This window comes from Hyperoodon ampullatus, assembly GCF_949752795.1.
Source record: "Hyperoodon ampullatus genome assembly, chromosome: 14".
NCBI classification, from domain to species: Eukaryota; Metazoa; Chordata; class Mammalia; order Artiodactyla; family Ziphiidae; genus Hyperoodon; species Hyperoodon ampullatus.
In genome coordinates, this window is record NC_136927.1 from 11,762,650 (window position 1) to 11,788,631 (window position 25,982).

General features: G+C 39.1%; 1 protein-coding gene and 1 long non-coding RNA gene across 4 annotated transcripts; both read left to right on the forward strand.

The window, feature by feature from the left end:
• The first annotated feature begins 789 nt into the window (after positions 1 to 789).
• Positions 790 to 15,843, forward strand: LOC307063804. Of its 2 annotated transcripts, none has more exons than XR_013811258.1 (2): positions 790 to 896; positions 15,435 to 15,843. It is a non-coding gene; the product is annotated as an uncharacterized lncRNA (long non-coding RNA). The 2 variants fall into 2 exon arrangements; XR_013811259.1 differs by lacking the exon at positions 790 to 896 and adding an exon at positions 12,390 to 12,432.
• Positions 15,844 to 15,857: 14 nt separating this feature from the next.
• MKKS (MKKS centrosomal shuttling protein) lies at positions 15,858 to 23,349 on the forward strand (the record flags this gene model as incomplete). 2 transcript variants are annotated; one of them, XM_079720109.1, is made up of 5 exons in its annotated part: positions 15,858 to 16,577; positions 16,767 to 16,842; positions 19,826 to 20,001; positions 21,160 to 21,270; positions 22,900 to 23,349. In XM_079720109.1, 5 exons carry the CDS (start codon positions 15,858 to 15,860, stop codon positions 23,338 to 23,340), a joined length of 1,524 nt encoding a protein of 507 aa, XP_079576235.1. In that variant the 3' UTR covers positions 23,341 to 23,349. The 2 variants fall into 2 exon arrangements, with proteins under 2 accessions (XP_079576235.1, XP_079576234.1); XM_079720108.1 differs by having other exon boundaries at positions 15,858 to 16,842.
• Positions 23,350 to 25,982: the final 2,633 nt, after the last annotated feature.

Here is a 25,982-nt window from a genome sequence, read left to right on the forward strand (position 1 = left end):
TGTCCTCAAGTCCATTCACAGAGTGCTTCTTGACCCCGTAAAATTACTAGCACAAGGATGGGAAAAGTCTCCCCCATCTTTGAAGGGGAAGATTATAGAAAACACAGGTTGGAAAGTAAAGGTGACTTTCACAATGCCGGATAAATTTTAAAATAGCCAGGAACATAATTTCTCCCACAATTCTTTTGAATAGTACAGGGGAATACAATTTTTGTCCTCGAACGAAAAAGCAGGATGGGGACGTAGTGCGCAAATTATCTAATTGGTGAAGGGCACAGAAACAGAGGACTTCTGAGCTCCCCGTAGGCCCCCGGGCGGCGGACTAAGGGCAGAAGCTGTTAATTGAGCGCCACCAGCTCGCACTGCGCATGACCGCTCTCCAACACGATCCACAGAAATGGTCGCTGTCGAATCCTTTTCTCCAGGTTTTCCAGGCAGCCATAAAGGAAGGCGGGGAGTTGGCGATGAACAACGGAATCCGGCGCTCTGTGATTGGTCAAATGAGGGAGGCCCGAGAGCCGCCGAGAACGGTTGATCACTTTTTCGTTCAATAAGTGCCTCTCAAGCGCGCGCCAGAAGGAAGATACTGTGCCTTAACAAGTCCATTTGATCTGTTACTTAAGTTTTCCAGTTTCAATAACTTGCTGAGATTGACCCTGAATAAGCTCCGCCCCCTGTTCTTTCCGGTGCCAGCCACCGCGTTCTCGGCTGAGAACTTCACGAAAACCCGGAGAAGAGGAATCCGAGTGGGACCGGCGCCAACCACAGAGCTGCGCGTGCTCCGTCTCCAAACACGGGGCGCGAGTTGCCAGGACTGACGGCTGCGGCGGCCTGGTGCTCGGCTTCAGGGGCCTGCGGGCGGCGGCTGACGGGGTGGCGCAGCGGCGGGTGCGCAGGTGAGAGTGACGGGATCGCAGGTGAAAAAGCCGGCACTCTACCCGGCCGAAGAGAGGGGTGGGGGGCTTGTGGGCGCCTCCTCCCCGCTCGGAAAGGTCACTGGTGTCACTGAAGGATATTTGGGGGCGGGGAATAGGAGGAGGCTGGTTCCTTAGAAAGCTGAAGATCTACCTTTAAAACAGCTGTTGGCAGTGAATCCTTGCTGCAGGAAGGAATGTAGATGGCGAGGAGGTGTTCCAGTGGTGTAGGTAGAGTTCCAGGTATAGACCCTTCTCCTTCTCCCATCTGCGCGGCCACACCGTAAAGTAGAAGGAAAAGGTGTCCCAGTGAAAGCACCAGTTGCACCTGCGCTGCCACCTGTGTCTGTCTGGGAGGTGAGAGCCACCCTCTGACGTGGAACTGGATGTCAGAACTCTGTACAGCGTGGTAGTACCAACTCTGAAAGCAGAAGCAGGATTCGGGGCTTTGGACGTTCCGGGGATGGAAATCTTTTTGAGAGAGAGACCTCCTGAAGTCATATGCATCTTCCTCCCAAATTGGACTATACACAAATCCTGTTGCTGTTTCAGAGGCTCACTGTACCTGCAGTTTTTCCTTCATTAACGTCATCAATTTATATTCGTATTTGTCACACTGTGCTGAGTTAGCAGATACAGCAGTGACCAAGACAGACATGGTCCCTGACCACGTGGAGCTTATATTCAATGATGGAAGGGGAAACAATAAACAAGCACATTGATAAATGAACAAGATGTTTCCACATTGTCCTAGATTGGGTTCCCTGGGAAGCAGACTCTAAGGAGATTTGTGGGCAGGACATTTATTAGGGAGGACTTTTTGGATCTTACCAAGGAAGAAAGGAAGCAGGATTGGGTGGATAGAAAAAGTTGAGCTGTAGTGTAGTCCCAAGGAGGGTCTCCACCAGTCTCACAGGAACTCTGGTGCTGGGTTGGGCCTTCATAGTTGGCCCCAGTTGGATGAACCGCCAGGCCTTTGTACCACTGCAGTGACCAGTCATTGGATACCCATTGCCCTGGAAGGAGGGCATAACTTCAACTGTCTTCATCCACTCAGTCCTGGGACTGACATCTGTCTCAGCACTACCAGGAGCTTTAGTCAAACAGGAATCTCCAGAAGTGCCTGTTTTTATATATGATTTGTATTGAAGATATTGTACATACAGTAATAATAATCACTACCATGCATTGAATACTTCTCACGTATTAGACACTGGACTAAGCAACAAATACATAGATATATACTTAGGAATCCTCATTATATAGCCCCATGTTACAGACAATGAAATTAAGGCAGGAAAGAAGTAATTTGCCTAAGATCGTAACTTGTGCGGGAGGTTAGAATTTGATTTCCGTCGTTACTCAGAGCTTCATCACACTAGGAGTCTCATGTTTAATCACTGGCAACTTTCACTTCATTAACTGTTATCAGAGAAATAAATATGAAACTATCACCCTGTCTTTGCTATTTTGCTCTGTCCTTGAGTTTTCCAGTTTCCTTCATGATTAGCTTTCCTGGCCCTCATTTTAGGAGCCTGACTGTTACCTTTTCTATAACATCCTGGAATCTGATTACAGATCTACCCTACTGTAATCAAAATAGCCCCAAAGACCTCAGAACCTCTTTCTTGAGAATCTGGGGGTTTTATTCACACTTAGACTAACTGAAACTGCCTATAGTTTATGGACCCACTTGCCTTAGTCATTCCAGACCTCTCTTTCTACACTCAAGGTTGACACCAGTAATGCTTTTTTTACCTTTTGAAATAATCAAAATAATAGCTAAGAGTCACAGAGTCCAGTCTGAGTGCCAGGTATTGTGATAACTGCACAACAGCCTTGTGATGGATGTCAATATTATTCTCATTTTATGGGTGATGGGACTGAGGCATTGTGAGGTTAAGTGACTCATCCAAGGTCACAGCCAGTTGCAAAGTGGTAAGGCAGAGATGGAAAGCCCAGGCAGTAGGATTCCACAGCTCATCCCCTTAATCACTACACAACAATACATCCTTACTAAAATAATTTGCTGTGCTTTCCCTTCTGGAACTAGATCCTGGTGGGCTTTTTGTGCTGTACTAAGAAATGTAGGTTTCACCCTCTAGTCAAAAATGTCACTGAAGGCTCCTAAGCAAAGCAGAAACATGAATGTATTTGTTGTATTTGTTGTTGTTTTCCCCAAGATGGCTGTGTTAAGAGGGTAGAGAATGGATTAGTGGGCAATAGACTCGAACAGTGGTTCTCAGACTTAAGCTTCAGAATTACCTAAAGAATTTGTTAAAACACAGATTGCTGGATCCCAACCTAGAGCTCTGATTCAGTAGGTCAGGAGCAGCCCACGATTTTGCATTTCTGATAAATTCCCAGATGATGCTACTGCCTGTGGTGAGGGGACCACACTTTGAGAACCATTGGACTAGAAGCGAGGAGATCATGAGGTAATGAGGGTCTGGCCTGTAGCTGTGCGGAGAAATTACATAAAAGAAATGTCATGTCCAATGGAGGGTTGAGTGACTGACTTGATGGGGAGTATAAGGAATAGGGCAGAATCCACTATATCCAGATTTTCTAACTGAATGGCATGGTAGATAATGCCTTTTTTATTTTTATTTATTTATTAATTATTATTATTTTTTTTTTTTTTGATAATGCCTTTTTTTAAAAACCAAAACAGGAAGCAGACGAGGAACAGCAGTTTGGGAAGGAAAGAGGGTTCGTCTTTATATGAGATGAGTTTAGACACTTGTGGGGAATAACTGGGATAAAGTGGGTTTAAGCTGGAGATGTAGATGAGGGAGTCATTGGTGGACGTGTTAAAACAGAAGCTTTGGATGTGAATGAGGCCACCCAGGAAACGAACACGGGTGAAGACGGCCCAGGACAGAGCTTTGAGAAGGGGGAGTACGTGGATGGAAACCAAGGGGTCATTAAAGGAGACTGAGAAGGATCAGACTAGTCTCAGGTATGTAAAGTGTTTTAAAAACTCATCAGAAGTGGTGCAGAGGGATCACGGAGAAAGGGAGAGATTGGCGATCTTTATAGTCAGGACAGTTTCCATGGAGAGTGGGGCAAAAGCAAATTACTTGGGTTTGAAGATGGAAGTGGGCAGTGGCTCTAGACACATGCGTTATTTGAAAGGAATCAGAGTGTGTAGTACTGGAAGGAAGGCTGGTAAAGGGCAGCTACATTGGGGAATTTGTTTTTGGTTCTTTTCAATGGAGAAAAATGGTCAGCTTTTGCATAGGAGGAAGACCAATTCCAAGTGGGAGGTGGAAGGTAGAAGAGGGGGGTTAATGGAGGTGGTACCATGAAGACACAGCAGCACGTGGGACCGGCTGGAGCACAGATGACAGAAGTGCCAGGCCTTCCTCTGAGACACTGAGGAAGGAGGTGAAGATGGGAGCTGAGGTGGGCATGTGGGAGCCGGAAGTGGAGGGGCTCCTACCCAGTAGCCACGGTTTCCTCTGGCCAGTAGGTTACCTGCAGAAACGAAGGTGGAAAGTAAAGTAGAAATCTCAGAAATGATGAAGACAGAAGCCAACCCTTTCGGGATTCAGAGCTGACCAGGGGAACATAAAGTCATTGCTGCAGTACTAAGGGCCCAATCAGCTGCACACTTAATATGGAACAGTCTGCTGTCTGAAAGGTACCCAGTCCCCTTCCTCCACCAATCTGGACATCAAATGGCAGCCAGATGTAAAGACAGTGAAAGGGGATGGAAGGATTCTCAGACAGCTCTGTAAACTCTATAACAACGCTCCAGACCTTTCTGATCAACCACAGCCTGGTGCCAGTACGCTGACTGTCTCTTCCTCATTAGTAGCTAATCAGTCACTCACTTGTCACATCTTAGGCTGTTGACAGTTAGTAAAGCTCCCCTATAAAACGTGTGATGCTTTCAGTATATTATTTATTTATAAATACATTGAATTCACAGTAACAGTGGGGGATAGCTGAGATCATGAAATGCTTACACATAACTTGACCTTCACCGTACTCCGTGCGTACTCCTGACCCGCTCCCGATAAGGCTGTGCTGTCAGCAGCCCAGCGACTGCCTGTAGGTCAAGGTAGGGGTAGGATTTTGCAGAATGGAAACTTTAGAACTCAGGTGTAGTCCATTCAGTTCATCAAGAATCGACAGTAACGTCTTTGGTACCTGTGTTTTTACAAGACTGGAAAAGCTCAGCAAAGCTGTTATTTTAGGTGATGTAGTTAGAAAAGAAAAAGAAAAAAGGAAGCTATTGTTCTCTTCAGCACGCCAGTCAGTTGAATAGGCCTGAAGACAACATGCAGACCTTTCTAATGTGTACACAAAAACTGCCAAAATGTGAACTGCTGTATTAACAATTGAGGGTAAAAAGAACTATTTTCAGGGTTACTAATTGGAACTCAGGAATGAAGAATTCACAAATACTTAACACCAACATTGCCATGCTAAAAGAAAAGGCATTGTACAATTCCAATAAACTTCATCGAATATGGCAGTCACAAGAGCTGGGCTAATTAATTGTTGAACGTTCTGTTTAGCGTTCTCCATGTTTAAGTTACTTTCAGTAGTTTTTAAAAATTTTTTAAACATTACTGTTTTTTCCCAAATACTTTAAGCGGAGCAGCAGTGAAGACAGAAAGAAGTTACCTTACACTGTGTCCAAAAGACCAGCAGATGGCGTCCAGCAAGCCCAGTAGGCAAAATGAGAACCTTCCACAGAGTATTTCCTGCATCCAGGTTGTTGTAGGCCTAATCAGTAGCAAAATGTGGTGGTTTTAATTGACCTGATGCTCCATAGAAAGTAATCTGATAGCCAGAGCCAGGTTGTTTAGGATTTTCTAGGGAGCTTAACTGCTTTTTTGCCCTTCTTTGCCCTTCACCTTACTGACCAGTTCTAGCACCAAGAAACCCTCCTTTGGCTTGGAATGTAACAAGTTGCAGTAAGCCTGTCAGAGGCCTTAATGGTAGAAATTGAAGAGCTAGTAATCTCTGTAATACAAATTGAGGGGAGGGAAAGTTGCTGTCCTAGACACATTAGTGCCTTAAATTTAAAGAGTATTTGTGGTCTGAAGCATATCTCTCAGTGTTTTCCTTTCTTGGCCTTTATATGCACTCAAAAAGATGACGATATTTTAATGAGGCAGAGATACAGCAAGCTTTTCTCCATTCTGTTCATTAATTTCTTGCTGTTCATTCCGTACCAAGAACTAAGCTAAAAAAACTCAACTAAAATTAGCCCCACTAATCTCAACCATTAGTAGATCATGGGTGTGTTTTTGGAGGATGTAGGCTTTTTTACCCTCTCATTTTGGACCAAGTGGCACAAGACCTGTTAACCTCCAGTGTACCTGACATGAGAAGAAAAACATGCCAGGTGTAACGCACCAGGATGCTTGCCTTCAGTGACCCTCACAAGTGTGCACCATGCACCCAGAATGTTCTCGTCCATCATCATGCACTGGAAATTCTGATTGACTCTTATTGCCAAAGCTGGGATACTAGTTCTTGACTTTTGAAAATTGCTGTTAAGAATACCAACCAAGACTTTTAGGACTCCAGAATTTAAGATGAGTGCCACAAGTAGCTGACAGTAATTTTGGAATCAATCATTTAGAATTTCCTCATGTATAAAGTGGTCTCATAAAATTGCTATGAAAACAAAACAAGAAAAAATATGAAACCTTTTGAATAATGCAAAGTATACACTTTTGAAAGAAGAGTATAAGAAAGCATAATCTGTGTTGATGGCCTCTAAACATTTTCTAAACAAAAGGCATTTCAATGGATAAAACCATAAACATCTACTTTCTGTTTTACTTAATGTAAAATTTACTAATCTCATTTCCTTTCTCTTGGTTTCCTCCATCAAAAGAGTTCCATACCTTCTGGTTTTGTTTATTTGGGTTTTTTTAGGAGTGTGTTTAAATAAGATTCAGGAAAGATAAGGGCAGTGGCAGGTAGACTAAAGGAGGGTAAAGAGAGGGAAGAAGTCTTCCTGCTGTTATTTCTGTTGCTGCTTTACTCCAAGCAAACTTGAAAGGCTCAGTGAATGAACAACAAGCACTAACTTATTTTAGAAACCATCCTTTGATTGCCCAACAAATCTGATCATGTTGAGTGTATTCTTGAGAAATTTTTGTTTCAGACTCAGGAATCTCTCAAGTCCATAAAATAGTTCCATACCACTTGGAATAACTTGTTGCCAAATGTTTTTGGGGAAGGACCATTTTAAGATAAGCTGTATCTAGCTTCGTTTTTCATCCCCCAAGTTGGAGCTCCCTGTCTCCCTGCTGCCCAGCACCGTGAACCTTTGTAAAAGTCAAGGTTTTAAAAACCTTCTCGTAAGTTCATTTGAAAAATGAGTTAATTGTTAGGAATTCTAGTAAGACTTTGTATCATCCTGAGAAGCAGCATGTAGCAGCTATGAGCATGGGCTCTGGAGAATTTACAAGAATACTTATTATTCTTAACATGTTTAGCAATAAAGCACTGAAAAAAATCTCAAATGTCTATCAATCAGCGATCTGTCAAATTAGGGTATTGCCATAAATCAAAAGCTATACAGCCACTGAAAATCATAATGAAGATTTGTATTCTTGCGGGAAGAAAAGATTACAAAACAGCATGTATATTCTAATCACATTTTTGTGAAAACCAAAATGATTACAGATATTTTAGCTTTCTTTTTCTTATATCTGTATTTTCTAACTTAAAAAAGTAAGACAGTATTATATTTTTTAGAAAACGGCAGTAATGCTGATTTTCATTTTGGAAAAAAAACCCACGAAAAGACTTTAGAAGAAAAAAATGGGTTAAATCAAAATTTTATCCCCAAAATATATGGACTGTATTTAAAAGCTCCACAAGAAGATATGAAGAAAATAAGGAATGTATCATTTCACTAACTAGTTTGTTGTCTTCTTACAACTAGCAATGAGACTTATTTAGTGAAGTCTAACTTGTCTGGCCCTAGAATATGGGTTATTTAAGCAACAGAATACATGTAAAATGCTGGAAAGCTATTAAGTGAAATGAAGTAGGTGAAGGTTACTGTGCCATTTAAAAATAGTCCATTTTGCTTGGTGGAGATGGACTATCATGCAGATGGTGTGATACTCAGTGTTTTTTTGTGGATTTAAATGTGAAGACTGTAAAAGTACTTTGTAAAGTAAAAAGCCTTGTCATCCTGATCCTAATCGTTTTCCAAGCCTCTCAAAGGAAAACAGGATAATCATCAGAAAATAGTTACCTGCTCACTCACCCTCATTAGCCAAATCAATGTGTGAGATATGGAGAATTTGAGGAAATGGGGGCATGTAGGTGTTGAGCAAATATTACAGCAATTCATCATTAAATCAGTCCACATCAGTTACTAACCAGAACGTGCTGTTACTGGGCCTCAGTGGTAATTTGGCAAATACGAGTTTTCAGCCAAAATAGATACTAATTCCCAGGTTTAACTAAACCTAAATCTACAAAAAGATGCATAGATCTTTAAGTTATTCTAGTGGAAAAGAATAGTAGTCTGGGGCTTCCCTGGTGGCGCAGTGGTTGAGAGTCCGCCTGCTGATGCAGGGGACATGGGTTCGTGCCCCAGTCCGGGAAGATCCCACATGCCGCGGAGCGGCTGTGCCCGTGAGCCATGGCCACTGAGGCTGCGCATCCGGAGCCTGTGCTCCACAACTGGAGAGGCCACAACAGTGAGAGGCCCGCGTACCGCAAAAAAAAAAAAAAAAAAAAAAGAATAGTAGTCTGTTAAACACAACATAAATAAAATAGACTGCCCTCCTTTGTCCTTAACCCAGGGATGACCCAAAGATGTATTGAGTACAGGGAGCTAACTTGATCCTAATCTGAGGAAGGTTCTCAATACATCACATTTCATCCTGTGACCTACATGGAGAGGATAGTACCACACTTTCCAGACATTGCTGTTATAGCCTGTACTTTAATTTGTTCTGAATTTTAATTATTGAGTTAGTTATGTCAACTTTATTATTAAATCCTTTTGTCCAAATGACTCTTTTCTGTAAGCTGTTTTCCTAAAAGTTTGCAACTCAGGAAAAAGTCACAAATAATGAGTGATGATATGTTACGATCATGAGAAGTAAACAGTGAAGAGAAGAGATGCCATCTGTGAAAAGTACTGTGACTCGATAAGCTCGTGTTGAGAGGGACAGAGTTGGAGGTGTTAACATCACTTTAGGTATTGAGACTGGATGTGAAGGACCGTATCTTCTAAACCTTTAATTCAAGGTATTTTATGGGCAGAAATGCCACCTATCAGTCAACACAAGCCGGTTGACTTTGGTGCGCCCTCAGTCCCTCCTTCCATCTAGGCAGTAATCCTTACTGTAGTTCTTCCCTCATTACTTACTCCGAGTCACCCGGTGCCTCCCCCAGTGGTTTTATTGTTTCCTCAAATCTCAAACGTCCCAAAGGCTTTTGCACAGTGGGCTTCGCAAGGAAATGTAATCATGGTACAGTTATTTGTGACTGACTTTTTCCGAAGATAGAACATGAGCATGTCAATAAAAGGTGTGGTCTCTAAAGGCTGCAAGGAGTGTAGAGGATGCCAAAGCACTTTAGAAAAGAAAAAGGCATAAAATACTTGGAGTGACAAAGTAGGCCATGTTTTTTCCATCTAGTAACTTATTTAAGCTTAGCAACAAAGTCCTTATTAAATGTGAATTTGGACCTCAAGGAGAAATGGTTTCTAATGCTGGGAGTAATATAGGTACATAGGCATAACTCTAAGCCTTCTGTTTTTCTATTATGTATATACAGAACACAGAGACAATTTGGGTATTTAGCTCATTAGTCCTGTATATTAATCTTGATTTAAAGGGGAAGGAATAAGTGAAAATTCTGTTTAGGCATTTTTCTAAAGGCATTCACACAAAATTACTGTAAGAAATTTTATGATACTGAAACTCATGTACATGCAGTTGAACCTAATTCTTAGTTTATCCCGTAGATGAAGGAGCAGTCCTTACTCTCCTGTGCCCAGGAAGGAACTTGGAGAGCAGGTCCATTCATAGCATCACAAGTCTCTAAGCTAATCACTAAAGCCTAGTGAGTGCCCTTAAGTGAAAAAGTATAAGGAGTCCAGTTGTACGGACTCAAGTTCCCCAACCCAGCGGATCATCAGAAACAGACTTCCTGGGCTACACTCCATGCTTTCCAAATCAAAGATAGAGCAAAAAGACTGTTCTCAATACTACTGAGCTTTGAAACTCCAGGCAAGTTACTGGCCCCAATTTCTTCATGTAAACTGGATTGACAGTAACCCCTGCAGGGTATAGTTATTAGCCATAAGGGTAAACACTCTAAAATGCAGTGGTTCAGCACATAAATGTGGAAATGGCATTAATTCATAGAGTCCAAACCAAAAGTCTTTTGCTACAATTGGAATCCATGCATGACTCAATCTCAGTTGAAACATCATCGCTCACATCCTGTCCGAATGCAGAATCTGAATTCTTACTGCATACTTAAGGATTGCCATTTGATTCTTCTGTAAAAATTGTGGCTAATTATATTTTTTGAAAAATCTAACTTCATTGTGGTTCAGAGAAAGTATAATTAATTATATAAAGAAAACCAAGGATCCCCACCCCCCAGGCCGTGGACCAGTACTGGTCCGGGCCTGTTAGGAACCGGACCGCACAGCAGGAGGTGAGCGGTGGCCAGCCAGCGAAGCTTCACCTGCCGCTCCCCACCACTGGCACTACCTCCTAAACCATCTACCCCCCACCCGCCACCCCCCACCCCTGTCGGTGGAAAAATTGTCTTCCATGAAACCGGTCCCTGGTGCCCAAAAGGTTGGGGACTGCTGAAGAAAACGATCTTGATGCATGAGTGTTTCCAAAGATTCCAGTGGCTTTCCGAGCAGGTAGTGTTGCTCCTTTACAGTTGCAGACTAAACGTTTAGTATTACTCTGTAAGTTTCCCAAGCCTGATTTCCTGCCATCCCTTTAAGTCTACAACGTCTCTTTTTGTTAATTAACATTGCAATGTATTGTAACTAAAAAACTTTTAGCAGGCAGCTTTTATTAGAGTGCAATATTCTGCTTGTGGTAGTATATATAGATGTAATTTGAGGGATTTTTTTTATTTTGTTTCTTTTAACTGTTGGCCTTTTCTTAGGTGCACTAATGCTGAAGCACTATGAGCTTTCAGAAGTTCTGGAGAGACTACAAAGTTCTGGTTGTTATGGTACCTCTAGTTGGGCTCATACATTTGGGGTGGCACAGGATCAAAAGTAGCCCTGTCTTCCAAATTCCTAATAAGGATGACCTTCCTGAGCCAGGCAGTCTGGCACTCACAAGTCCTGAGAAGAACCACATCCCAGGGAAATAGCAGACTTGAGAGCTTCAGGTGAGTTTGATTTAATGTGGTCAACCAAATGGCATGTTCCAACAATGGGAAACATAATCTTTAAGAAAGTATAGGGCTCTGGCAATAAAAGCCTAAGTTGGTGAGTTAACCTGTTGTTTTTATTATGAACCACTGGCAAAATATTATCCTTCAGTTGCTTCTAGAAAAGTTGGTTCCACAGAAAGCTTTGACACTTGCCTGAAAGGACAGTCAGTCCATTACTTGTCCTGCCCTTTTCACTAGCAGTGTCACCAGGATCATAATTGTGTCCAAAGGAGCAGTTTTTCCCCTGCCATAAATCCATGCCGCACTTACAAATATGTAACCTGCAAAAGGTTCTTTTCTTTATTATTGTTCTCTGATTTTTCCAAGATAAATAAAACTAATTGTATTTATTCCTTAATATCTACAGTCAGCCCTCCGTACCCATAGGTTCCAAATCCACAGATTCAGTGAACCACGGACCAAAAATATTTTTAAAAATAATTCCAGAAAGTTCCAAAAAGCAACTACTTACATAGCATTTCCATTGTATTAGGTATTATAAGTAATTTAGAGATGATTTAAAGTATCTGGGAGGATATGCCTATGTTATATGCAAATACTTCCCCATTTTATATAAGGGACTTGAGCATCTGCAGATTTTGGTATCCGAGGGGGGGTCCTGTAACGAATCTCCCATAGCTACCAAAGAATGACTAATATTTTAGCTTCAAAGTAATTTGTTACTTTTCAGAGTCACTGAAATAAGAGCATATAGTAATATAATTCAGGTCTATAGACCCCTATCAATAATTCCCAAATCCAGAAAGTTCTAAAATCTAAAAGGTTTTGTCATAACTCCTTAGCTAGTTGATCTTAACTGACATGAGGCAATTTAATCTTTATTCCACTTAATATGAATATTTAGTTTCACTGCAGAAATATTGTTATATTTGATGATGAGTGTTATACTATATTATGATTTTATTGATTCTGGGTGTTAAACACCATATTATTTTGAGTATGGGTGTTATAATATACACTATATTGTATTTCTAAAATCCAAGAAATAATGAATTATGAAACTCATTTGGCCCCAGATGGAGAACTGTGACCCTACAATTGTGGAACATTTTCTATTTTAATATACCATTTTGACCTTCAGGTGAGTAATAATGTCCTAGTGGTTGAAGTACATCAAAAGTATGTGCTGTATCTGTCTGTTATTTTAAAAATTTTTTACTTTTATTATGGAAAGTTGCAAACAAACCCCAAATAGAGAGGGAATAGTATATTCAACTCTATAGTATCCATCCCCCAACTTTAACAATTATCAACATTTTACCAATCTCTTTTTATCTATCCCCTCCCTTTTTTTTTTAATTGCTGGAATACTTTTAAGCAAGTCTCAGGTTTTGGTATGTATCTTTAACAGTGAGGATAAACACATACAGCCACAAGTATATTATCACACTGAAAAAATTAATGGTAACTCTTACTATTTAATTTTTAGTTCTAGCACAAAAGCATTCATACCCAATACATGAGGGTGAGCCAATAAACTATTTACAAAATAGGCAGTGGGCTGGATATGGTCCATGGGCTATAATTTGCCAACCACTATGATGGTGTAGTCCATTATTTCATGAGGTGTTACAAAATTATGCTGCTGAAATGCTATCGTTTCTTCTCCATTTATTAGCTGGACCAACTTTGCCTCAACTATTCAGTTACCCCTCAAAATGCATTTATACAGGAAAGCAAGATAAATGGTTTATTCCCCTTTATCAGTTTTTATAATAAATTTGAATTATCTCAGTCTATTACTGTCAGTATTCTTTTTAATGCTTAAATTGTCCCATCTTAGATTCCTTCCAAGTTGACTCCTGTGTCGTTTTTTTTTTTTTTTCCTGTGCCCTTTGATATGATCCAAGTGATCTTTAATAACATTATTACTTTTTGGCAGAAAAATGTCCCCAGCTCATCTAGTTTATTTCTTACCTCAGACCTAGAATCAGCCACTTCTCCAAAGAGCCCTGATTCCTTTTAGGAAAAAACTTCACGTGTTTATATTTCTTTAAATCATATTTTATAGCTCTGAATTTAAAATATAGTCATGTAGGTTTTAGTATTATTTAATTGTTATCCATCACTGCAGAAAGCCCATCTGCCAGGCCAGTGCATCCAGGAATAGTCAGGGCCATTCATGTGATGGTAACTTTTGGAATAATGGGTCACATTGTTAGGAAGAAAGAAATAGCTGAACTGACACTTCCAAACCTATGCTATAAGCCAGCCCTGTGTGTCGTTTCTTTTCTTTTCGATTGTACCTTATTTTGTCTAGATCTAGACATAGGACCAGAAGTCAGCAAGTTTTGACATCCTAAAAATGATTTGGGAGTCACCAACACTCTCTTTCTTTCTCATTTTATAGAGATATTAGCCAAAAGATGTGGTTACTGGTCTCACTACCACAAGACTGTTAGAGGTGCCAATTTGGCATTCTACTTTTGAAAAGTCGCATGTCACTATTATGTATTGAAAAGTAACTAGAGAAATCACTTTATTAATCACAGTCTGTTATGATTTGTGGTTTGTGTGTGTGTGTGTTGTAATGTGCAAATTTATGTATGGAAGTCACTTCACTAAGCTTTCATTTAAATGTATTTCACAGATTTTGCCAAATCTAAAATAACCTTTGAAATAATATTTAAGTACCTTTGTTGTTCCTTGCATAAGATAAACAGAAACTTTTTTTCCTCCTCGTGCTATAAAAAGAGATGACTATAGCTTTATCATTTCAGGGAGAAAGCTGGCCATCATTGCTTTCACTTTTTTGGGGCCCAGTTGCCATGGTTACAGCCCTTTAACTAAATTGGGAGGAGTGGTAACCAAAAGAACACTTTGCATAGCATTCCCTTGTTCTCTTCACATCTTCTTTGCACATCTTCAAATCACCTTTTTGGTCTGTATCATATTGTGCCGTAGACAGCTCTGGGTAGTACTGTAGTTTGAGTAGTTCAATTAGTTTTATTTGTGCTAAACACTGTCCAGTGGTTAGCATATTCCTGAAAATAACTAATAATTGGCTGAACCTTTACCTTCAAAGCACCAAGCCTCAACAGTTAAGGTCTATGACCTGAGATTTTTATCCTTTCCACATATTATTATAGTATCAGAATTTTATGCCTCAGGCACGCTTCTTCCAACCTCATTAAGGAAACTGGTACAAGCGCTAGCACACTTGGTAAATGATAGCATTTTATATTATTTACACCCTTTGAGGTCACATTGCAAATCAGATCCTATTTTTCTCCTTGTCATCCAACACATTCCCTGGCTTTTGTATTTATTGTCATTAGCCAAAATTTGGGAGATGGTTAGATATAGGACATCAAAACTGAAAATCATTGATTGATGGGGTAAAACTACAGAAAACTTCTCTGAATTTAGCCAAATATTTAAAATTAAAACATGGTTTATTCTTCGGTAGATGTGTTGTGTAGATTTGTCTAGCTGGATGTAGACTGTACATTAGAGAGTGTCTGTATTAGGAATCCTAACAGTTATCTCATTTTCATAATTATTTATAAGCAGGATCTGATATAAATGCCCTTGTATTCACACCTAAGGTTTCCAAGCAAACGAAAGTTAGAGAAGAAACAACACTAGATCTTGATGTAAGAGAATAAAAACATTTGGGACTCAGAGACCAAATTCTATGAGTTTCACATGGCATTTGTCTTCTAGAAGCATATCATATTTGAATAACTGTACTGTAAGCTTTCTAGCTGTGTTACTGTGCATTCCAAAATGATTAAAATATCAGTACTTTTTCTTGTAGGGATTCCTTGAATAAAGAAATGAATGTTTGGGAGGGTGGGAGGGAGGGAGATGCATGAGGGAAGGGATGTGGGAACAGATGTATATGTATGACTGATTCACTTTGTTATAAAGCAGAAACTAATAAAAAAATTAAAAAAATTAAAAAAAAAGAAATGAATGTTTAGTCTAAGTTGATTTACATTTCTCATTTTTGGGGGTTTGTGCCAGTGGATAGTTCCTTTTTCTAAAGAAGGAGCAGGGCATTAAAGTAATTGCTCAACTACAACCTATTAAATGTTTTGGAATTATTTCTCTAAAATGTTTTATTTTTATTTCTTATAGAAAGAAGCAGCTTTGAGTCTGAGCTTGAGTTTGAAAGAAGAAATGAAAAATAGCAATTGGATCAGAAAGTACTGGCTTCTTGTAGCTGGGATTTCCTTCACAGGCATCCATCTCGGAACATACTTTATACAGAGAGCTGCAAAACAATCTGTAAAGTCTCAGCCTGAAGGCAAACAAAAGAGTTTGAATAATGAACTAAAATAAATACTTGGAATTACTAATATGTCATTACACCATTACGTGCCGATTAGTATCATAAGCATGGAGCTAAGTATTTCATTTTATGGCCACAACGCTGTATATTCGGACTTTCATTCCTGAAGGATAATCTTGTTACATGTTGAAACCCACCACAATACAATAAATAGAAAACTCTGGTTAACAAAATAAAAGCTGTCTTCACAAATTACCACCTGAAGTAAGATGTCTCGTTTAGAAGCTAAAAAGCCCTCATTCTGTAGAAGTGAACCACTGACAAGCGAACGAGTGCGGGCCACCCTCTCTGTCTTCAAAGGCATCATCACATCCTGCTATGGCCCGGCAGGCAGGCTGAAGCAGCTGCACAACGGCCTGGGGGGCTCTGTGTGCACAACCTCCCAGTCGGCAGCCCTCCTCGCCAGCCTGCCAGTCACCCATCCCATTTTAAAGATACTGACAACTTCTGTGCAGAATCACGTGTCCTGCTTCAGTGACGGCGGCTTATTCACAGCCATTCTTTGCTGCAACTTAGTTGAAAATGTTCAGAGAATAGGTTTGACACCCACCACTGTCATTAAGTTAAATAAGCAGCTTTTGAGCCTCTGCACCAGTTACCTAAAATCCGAGGCCTGTGGTTGTCGAATCCCAGTCAACTTTAGTAGCACTCAGATCCTCCTCTGTTTGGTGCGCAGTATATTAACAAGTAAACCTGCCTGTATGCTCACCACAAAGGAAATCGACCATATCAGTACTTTGATTCTGAGAGCCTTTCTGCTTATAATTCCAGAAAATGCCCAAGACCACATCATTTTAGGAAAGAGTATAATTATCCCTTTAAAACGTCAAAGAGTTATAGATTCTACTGTGTTACCTGGAATACTTATTGAAATATCAGAAGTTCAATTGATGAAGATATTACCTATCAAAAAATCAGATTCCTTCAAGGTGGCACTCTTTTGTGTGTCTTTATCCGGAGACCTTTCTGATACTGGAGAAGGAAATGTGGTGGTGAGTTACGGAGTTTCTCTTGAAAATGCAGTCCTGGAACAGTTGCTTAACCTAGGAAGGCAGCTGGTTAGTGATCACGTAGATCTTGTCGTATGCCAAAAAGTTATACACCCATCTTTGAAGCAGTTTCTCAGAACGCATCATGTTATTGCTGTAGACAGAGTTGGAGTGGCTGTGATGGACCCCCTGAGTAAAGTCACAGGTAAAAAGCACTCTCAGCTTTTGCCCCTTATGGTTAATAAATCACTTCTTTTGAGCAAAGATAGTCTTGGTGTGTGTCACTGTTAACACCTTGAACAATTTGAGAAGCCGCCAACTTCACAGTGTGTGTGTATCATTTCTGGCAGCAAAGGTGGTTTCTGAAAAAGATCCTGCGTTGTTCACTTATTAAAAATTGAGTGATGAGGACTATTTTCTAGGTATTTTCCAGCCCCAAAATGTACTGCAGAGTCTGTCATAATCTAAAACTATTAACCCCCAGACATTTTACAGATTACTGAGAAATCTAACATTTTCATAATCACATGAAGTCTTTCATACTTGAAACAAAATTCTTCTACTTGAGTTTTACAAAGCTCTTAAGTCACATTGTATTCAGCAGGTAGTTTTGCAACTAGAATATTCACTTTTATCTAACTCCAACAAACAACTGTACTTCTGCCTAAATGGTGGTTCCTAATTAGGGTGTGTGTGTGTCCACAGGCTAGCTTTCAATATCCCACTATCCCAAATATTTCCAGCTAGGCTCCTTGAGAGTTGGGATCATCTTTTACTTTCAGTGCTTACAACAAGCCTGGTCCACAGTAGGGGTTCTAAAATGTTTGTTGAATTAACAATAATATGTTTATTAACATACAGAATTATAACAGGCAAGAAATTCACCATATTTCACAAACTCAGCAAAAAGAAGCAAATAGAAGGTTGGTAGTCACCTGCTAGAGCCAAAGAGAAATGACAGGCTGAAAAGTTCCTGATTTGAGTCACTTTTCAGTATCTCTTTAACTGCATTGACAACCTGTCAGAAAGACAATCATTTCATTCAGATCAATTTCAGTTTGTAAGTTATTAGACTTAAAAGTTTAATAAATTTTGTTAAAACTGTTAAAGTTGACTATTTTTGGTCTTATTGTAAATCATCGAAAAGGAGAAGGCTGAGTGCCAGGACTGAATCCCTAAGATCTCTGGGCTATTGCCCTGCCTCTGTAAGACTGTCAAATGATCGTTAAAGTGGAAATTGTTAAGAAATAACAGAAACCGTTCTTTGGAACTCATTGGTAATATTGTGGGTCAGACCCATATCCTTAAATATTTACTGGCTTTTCATGAGTCAGGTGATTTCCAGTTGTGAATATTGAGTATTATAGATTATGTAGTCAGTTTTTAAACTGAAGCATTTTTCCATGGAAACAATATTATAAGTGGGCACTGGGTTTCCACACCAGCCCACAATTGATATTTTATCCCATTTGTAACTAGAACATGGTAGAACATGAACTGACCTATTTTATTTGAAAATGGATATGAAAAGTTATGTGTTTTCCAAGTATTTGCAGTTGATTCTTTGGAGTGTTATCAAGTGTTATCAAGGAGTGTTATCAAGAGATTGCAGAGCTGCCAGTGGGATTGGGGAGAGTGTAAATGTTTTTTATAGACACGCCCTGCCCTGCTTCCCCAAGTTATGTATGTATAACATTATGCAAAGCCAGGGCTGCAGTCTTGGATCTCGGGAGCAGAAACTTATTGAGACACAAGGGAAAGGGGGGAAAAAAACTATACCAGGCCGATGGTTCCGGTAAACTAATAACAAGTGAAGTATGTTTGGGACCTAATCCATCTTCTCTGGTGTATCTAGGTTAACGTTACCTCCTTTCTCCCCCTTCAAGCAAGATTCCTCTTTACTGATCTAGGTTAAGTAATGGGGTTATTGTGCTTGGTTGACTTGTGGGTATGAAGCTTGTCATAGCTTACAGAGCATTTTTAACATTTGGTTTGATTTATTTGTGAAACAGACATGATTATCCCCATTCTGGGAAAGCCCACGCAGAAGAGTTAAATGACTTGCTCCACATCAGAGGATGATCAGCAGGAAAGGGGATCCTCTCCTTACAAATTCTCTGTTGGTTCCACCCTTGAAATTATACAAGATGTAGAGTTTTGTGTTTTTTTCCTTAAATTTTAGATCCCTCAAGTATTCCTTATTCTTTGAGACTTCAGAAGTAAAGAAGAAAGGGGTATTCAAAGAAGTGAAATTTTTCATGATTATTTTCTGGGTTTTTACAAAATTTTTGAGCTGCACGTATTTTTAGACATAATTATTTTAATCCCATTAGTTTCAAAGAGGGGACTGGTCCAAGAAGGTACATTGCTAAGAGTTACAATTTTAATCTGAAGACTTTAAACTAGTATTGTTACTCCTTATAGAAGGTTTGTGCTGTTTCTTACATAACTACTACATTTAGAGATTTTTAGAAACCTTCAAGTCATCCTAACTTCTCATTTATTCATATTTTTATTAATTTATGTTTTGTAAAATTTTACTACTTTACCTGTACAGGAAGGAGGTCAAAATATAATCAAAGAATAAGAAAATGAAATAAGAATGTCACATACTTTATTTTGGCATAATTTAGGTAGTTGTTTACATGCAAACAGTTGTTAGGCAAAAAGAAAAAAGAAAAAAATTCCTATATGTTCACTAAATGGAGCCCCAAAAGAATTCAACTACACAGCTATTTGCATAGCTTAATTTGCATGTTTTAAGGTAAAAATCATAACACCTTTAAAAAATGGCCTGTCTCCTCACTTCATCCTCATTCCAGATTAGTGGGGTTGTTAATTTGGGGTCTCTGATCCCTGCACGGGCTTCCAAGATTCCTGGACTTCCTGAAAATGTATGCAAAATTGTGTGTGTCTTTTTCTGGAGAGTACAAAATAGCTTCTAACATGTTCAAAGAAGTCTGTAAACCAAAAGAACTTCTGCTTTATTTGCATATGATTTTAATGACAGAATACTACTTATAAGTTTAAGATGATGCATCTTATTTCTTTATCCTATATTTCATATCTTAAATGATATGCTTGTGGGACTTTTATATTGGCTAGGAATAAATATTATAATTGTAAATTATTGTATGCTCCATCTTTACTCATCCATTTTGTGTTTTCTAAACTTTTTTTAAAAATAGGAACAAGGCCTATTGGTTCCTTGGACTCAATCTCTCCCAGTAGTTATGGAAGTGTGAAAGATTTGTGCACTGCAAAATTTGGCTTCAAACATTTTTTTCATCTTATTCCTAATGAAGCAACTGTCTGCAGTTTGCTTCTCTGCAACAGAAATGACACAGCCTGGGATGAACTGAAGGTAAGTAATAAACTTTGAATTCCATGTCTAGGGGCTGAGGCAGGGATTAAATAATCACTCAGACAAGTGCTATAATTTTTTTTCACATCGGTGAGCTACGCTTTTTTTTCTTCATAACTTCCCTAGGTTGTATAGAAAGCAAAAACAACAAAAATGTGAGAATTAAAATTACAAGTAAGCTGACTGAATTGCCTGTGATACTACAGAAACTTGGCATGTTGCCTTTTATTATTTCTAGTATTTTACAAGCAATCTAAAAGTCCTTGATGGGGACTTTTCTTAAGAAATTAACTTCAATTGTGTACTTGTTGATGCTAATGTGTATGAATAATTCACTTAGCAGTAGGTTCCCCAGTTATACCCATCATCCACCTCTGAACAGCATGTTGTCCACGAACAGCAATAACACATGCAGCTTTTATACAATGGAAGCGATGCCCTATGGCATTGGTCACAGACTTGAAGAATGCATGCTCAAGGATCTATCCTTGGTGAATATTCAAGGTCTGTGTGTTTTTATTACTGCTTGGTTGGATCATTTCCATAGCAACTTGAAATAAATTCTGTAGCATTTATACAGCTAAGTTATTTAGACTGAAATATTTTTTTGGTAGAAATATTTGCATACCTTGCTGATCCAGTTATTGTATTTGTGAATCTCAATTTGGAGAGCTAAATGTATATGAAAGAGGATATTAATCCAGACCATGAAAACAAACATCTGGCTAAAGTATTTTCTTTCATCTCTTTATTATTTCATCTTTATTATTCCAAAATGTATTCATCACATGACAACCTTAGTGACACCAGTTTTGTTCTTCTGCAATTAAAATCAGGCTCTTTTTTTTTTTTTTTTGGCAGTATGCGGGCCTCTCACTGTTGTGGCCTCTCCCGTTGTGGAGCACAGGCTCCGGACGCGCAGGCTCAGCGGCCATGGCTCACGGGCCCAGCCGCTCCACAGCATGTGGGATCTTCCCGCACTGGGGCACAAACCCGTGCCCCCTGCATCTGCAGGCAGACTCTCAACCACTACGCCACCAGAGAAGCCCTAAAATCAGGCTCTTTGAGACCACTCTCTAAGTTGCCTTGAAAACGTGGTTATATTTCTTTGTGTTTCTGATGTCAGTGTCAGATACTGGTGATTCGTTTCTTTTTTAGCTCACGTGTCAAGCAGCACTGCATGCTTTGCAGTTAACAATCAAGGAACCATGTCTTTTATTAGGAGGTGGCTGTACTGAAACTCATTTGGCGGCATATATCAGACACAAGGTAGGTTAGGTAGTCCTTCTTAAATTATCTGAATTCTCAGCAACATTCATTTTATGAGATAATAAACTAAATCATAATACTCTGGAGCCTTTAATGCTTAATTTCTCAGTAGTCTTGAAATCAAATATTGTATTTGAAAACACTTGAGGAAAATAACACTTGCAATTATAAGGTAATATCTTTATCACAATGATTATTAATCCAACCTTTTAGCAGGTGATCACATTCTTTGAGTACTGTCTCTACTGTCTGTTGAAATGAGCATTCTGTTAATGGGAGCTGTCATCTTAGAGATCTCAAGTGCTGTGGTACAGTAATAATTGGTATTCATGATGAAAGTGTTGAGATTCTATAGAATACTTCAGTACCTTCTGGATCTTCAAGAAAAAAACTTAATTTCATTTATTAAAGCATGCTAATTATTAGACTCTATTATAATTTTTAAATTGGTATTCATTTATGATATATTGATTCTATTAAATAGAATTGTTTTATTAATCTATGAAACTCCATTTCCTGACAGTAAATTTAGTGCATTGTAGTTCTTATTAATTATTTCATTAACACTGACCTACTCTATTTGAAAATGGATACAAAAATGTATGTGTTTTCCAAGTATTTTCAGTTGGCTCTTCGGTTAGTCAGGAGTGCAGAGCTCCCTGGGATGCCTGGGATTGGGTGTAAACGTTTTTCATAGACATGCCTTGCACTGCTTCCCCAAATAATTTAAAATCTGTTTGAGGATAAAGCCCATTCGTGAAAAGTTATTGGAATTTACATTATGAAAAACAAAACCATTGCCAGTCTGTTGATGCTGAATGGACAATAACATGGTCTGCAAATGGGACTGAGTAAACTAGAATAAGTCTTTTGGAGAAGGAAGGTGTTTTGAGTAGGATTTTAAAGAAACAGTATAGCACTGAAAATATAGGGAAAGAATATGCCATAGAGATGATCTCATCTGGTTCCAACCTCCTGGGCAAAAGAAAAAAGTGGTCACTGTTTTTAAGGAGTTAGGATATGGGTTTTTAACTATCATTCAAGTGTGAGTTTGCTAATATATTACTTTTTCTATCATGAAATTTCTAGGATAAACTTTTTTAAATGGTGAAAAAGAAGCAAAGTTGTATAACCTTGTCATTAATTTAAAAAGAAGAATAGTTATTTTTTAAACATTAATGTGAAAATGACACGTGCTTAAATGGTTTTTGTCTTAATAATAATACAGGTTTTCGCATTTTAAACAAATCTCAGACATTTGCCAAGCATAAATAAGTACTTCGTCTGGGACATTTGTCTTCCAGAGGTTCCTCCCGGATGTACAGAAGCCTGTGATTCACATATTATACCTTGTCCTTCATGTATTAAGGAGGCAGTACTGGGCAGTCCTTCAGAATAAGTTGATGGTGGGGTCTATTCTGAGTTATTCATTCTGATAACATGACTGGTAGCGAGCATTTTTACTACAACAACCAGGTTAAGGGATTAGCCTGACCAGCTGGCCCATCCATGCCCTTTAGCCTTGTGCCAAACCCCTATGAATAAGGGTTTGATCAAGTATTTTTCAGAAACATTTTTGTCATATTAATTGCTCTGTTCTGTGTTTTCAATGGTTTTGTTACTCTTTAGACGCGTAGCGAGCCAGAAGGCATTCTTAGAGGTGACGGATGTACCCAGACAGAGCTCCAGCTCATCGCTGAAGCGTTCTGCAGCGCACTCGAATCTCTCGCTGGCTCTTTAGAACACGACGGAGGTGAAATTCTCACTGACGGGAAGTATGGACACTTTTGGTCAGTTCGGGCTGATTCTTCCTCTGTTGTGAACTGGCCAGATTTGCTTTCAAGATGTGGCTGTGGACTCTACAGCAGCCAGGAAGAACTTAGCTGGTCCTTCTTAAGGAGCGCTCGTCTTCCTTTTGTGCCTCAAACCTGCCTTCCATGTGAAGCCACGGACTCAGCCGGCAACCTGACCTTGGACTGTTTTACTGCAAAGCTTAGTGGCCTACAGGTGGCTGTGGAGACTGCCAATTTGATTTTGGATCTTTCATATGTCATTGAAGATAAAAACTGATGTAAGAGAATAGCATGTTTATATTACAAAAAGAAAAACTAGTGATATGTCAATAAAGAAAAATATTGAGTGTATGTGTTGTCTCTCAAAGACCTGTTCTGCGTATTGGGATTGATGATTCATAAATGTATAGATTCACTTATTTAAGGAAAAAAGAATTGATTCTTGAATACCACATTATTATACCACAGAATAATGAAAGTATGAAGCATTGTTAAAGATATGGTAATTATCTGGTGGTTTCCACAGATACCACTGTACATTGTTCTATATTTCTGTTCTCGTTATTTTGACATCATTCTAAGAGCATAACAGAAATTTTTTTAAATCCTATGTTCTTGTTCGGATATACTTATTACAGATACTTTTTAGTTCATAGTAATTACATATGTTTAAAACTAGATTCCAAAGTATCACAAAAGCATCTAGTACATACTGCTCATTCAAAAGAAGTATTCAAACTACACATTCAGTAAAATTTCTGGGTTCTTTAACTGAGACTATATAATTCACTGGTTGGGTAATTGATGTAGGTGCTGGTCTACCTACAATTGCCAGTTTGTATCACAGTTCTTCATTTTTGTTATTTTGATGAAATGTAATCAAGGAAAAATATAGATTTATATAGTAACTAAGCAGCATAGAGAAAAGAAGTGGAAAAACTATTTCTCTAATTTAGTCAAGAGTGCCAAAAAGAAACTGGCACAGCTCTCATATTCAAAGTAAAGACATGTCATATCAAGGAATATAATTTGAATTTTATGCAAATGCAAGATGTATTGATAAATTGAAGAAGAAATACAGAATGTAGCTAGAAGAATCAGTATGGAGCTGTAACATGTTATATTAAACTTTAGGAAAACATCTTGAACAGTTTGGGAAAATTAAACAGCCTAAGAGTCAATGATCAGATCTATAGCCATGATAGAGGGAGATAGAATGTTTAAGCAATTTCCTCCAGTATTCTTGTAATCTAAAAGAATTTTTATCCTGAACCAAAGAAGAAATTGCAGTACAAACACAGCAGTGCAATATATATTGAAAAATCAGCTACACTACAAGCTTCATAAAATATTTCTCTAAAATTTCATATCTTTTATTATTAGGGTCAGTCAGACAGAGTGGTAGGCAGCCTCTGAGATGGCCCCCAGTTACCCACTGCCTCCTAGTTTTCAGGCCCTTGTCTAATCCCCTCTGTTGAGTGTGGGCTGGATGTAGTGACTCCTTTGAGTTTTCCAGTTCTCACTTGGTGAACAGGAGTGTCTTAGGGCAGTTATCCTGTCCCTGATCTATCACTGTATATTGGGACATAACTTGTCTTCGTGGGTCTACAGGTGGAGAGGAACTGTGCTCCAGGAGCTGCACCTAAAGCATCACACACAGGGAGCCTCACCCACCCTGACCTGACTTCAGTAATGAGATTCTGGACTTTGAGCTGATGCTGTAACGCCATGAGAATTTGGGGGATCTGGGAAGGGTGTGAATGTATCTTGCGTGGGACGGGCAGCCTCCAAGATGGTCCTGCCTCTTGGCGTACACACTTCGGGTGTGGCTGGGACCAAATGACTAGCTCTTAATGAGTAGAATACAGCAGAAGTGATGGGCTGTCACTTCCGATATTGGGTTGTCAAAACACAGGCTTCTCTCCTTATCTGTCACTCGCTCACTGTGATGGAAACAAGCTGCCAGGTTGGGAGCTACCCTCAGGAGAGGCCCACGTGGCAAGGGACTGAGGGAGGCTCCAGCCAGCAGCCCACAAGGAACTGAATCCTACCAACAAACACAAGAGTGAATTTGGAAGTAGTTCCTCCCTAATAGGCATCACGATGAGTTTAGCCTCTATATCATTGCAGCCTCATGAGACGCCCTAAAGCAGAGGATCTAGATAAGCCACTCCTAGATTGATTTCCTGACCCACAAAGTCTGTGAGATAATAAACTTTAAGTCAAGTTTTGGGTGTTATTTGTTATGCAGCAGTGAACACCTAATAAAGGCAAGAGTAAAGCTTATTTATAATTACAGACTGAAAATTTGATCACACAAGTGGGAAAAAGCATTCTTGATGCCATGCCTTTGCATTTTCACCATCACTCCAAACATAAAGGCAGGGTTCATCACACATGTTTACAATGGGGTTTTTATATTCACTTAAGAAAGGGTGTCACATAGAAATATGGGAATTATCCTGGGTCTCCTTGGCCCTCTACTGCATTTCCAAGTTACTCCAAGAAGGGAGGCTACAGCAAACCTCTCAAATTGACCTTACAAGTTAAGGGTCTCCACTTCTCAGGATAGCCATTTTTAGCTCTGTCATTTTTAACTTTGCCTTAAAATTCAATTATATTCCTTGGTGAAATACCAGTGCTCTCATTTTGAGTATGTCATAAATTTGTTGAAATATTTTTATAAATTCATGTTTTCTGAAGTTGTATACAATCCTTAGTAGAAAACACTGGAAAAAAAAAACTGTCTTAATAGTTCAAGAAAATCATCATTCAAACTCAGATGGTAAAATACGAGATGAAAATTCTTGATGAAAATAATTTCAGAGGAGCTCATTTTGACAGAAATAAACAACAACAACAACAAAATAGCAACTAAGTTAAGCCTTGGGCATTGTTTGCTGACAAAGTAAGATTGAA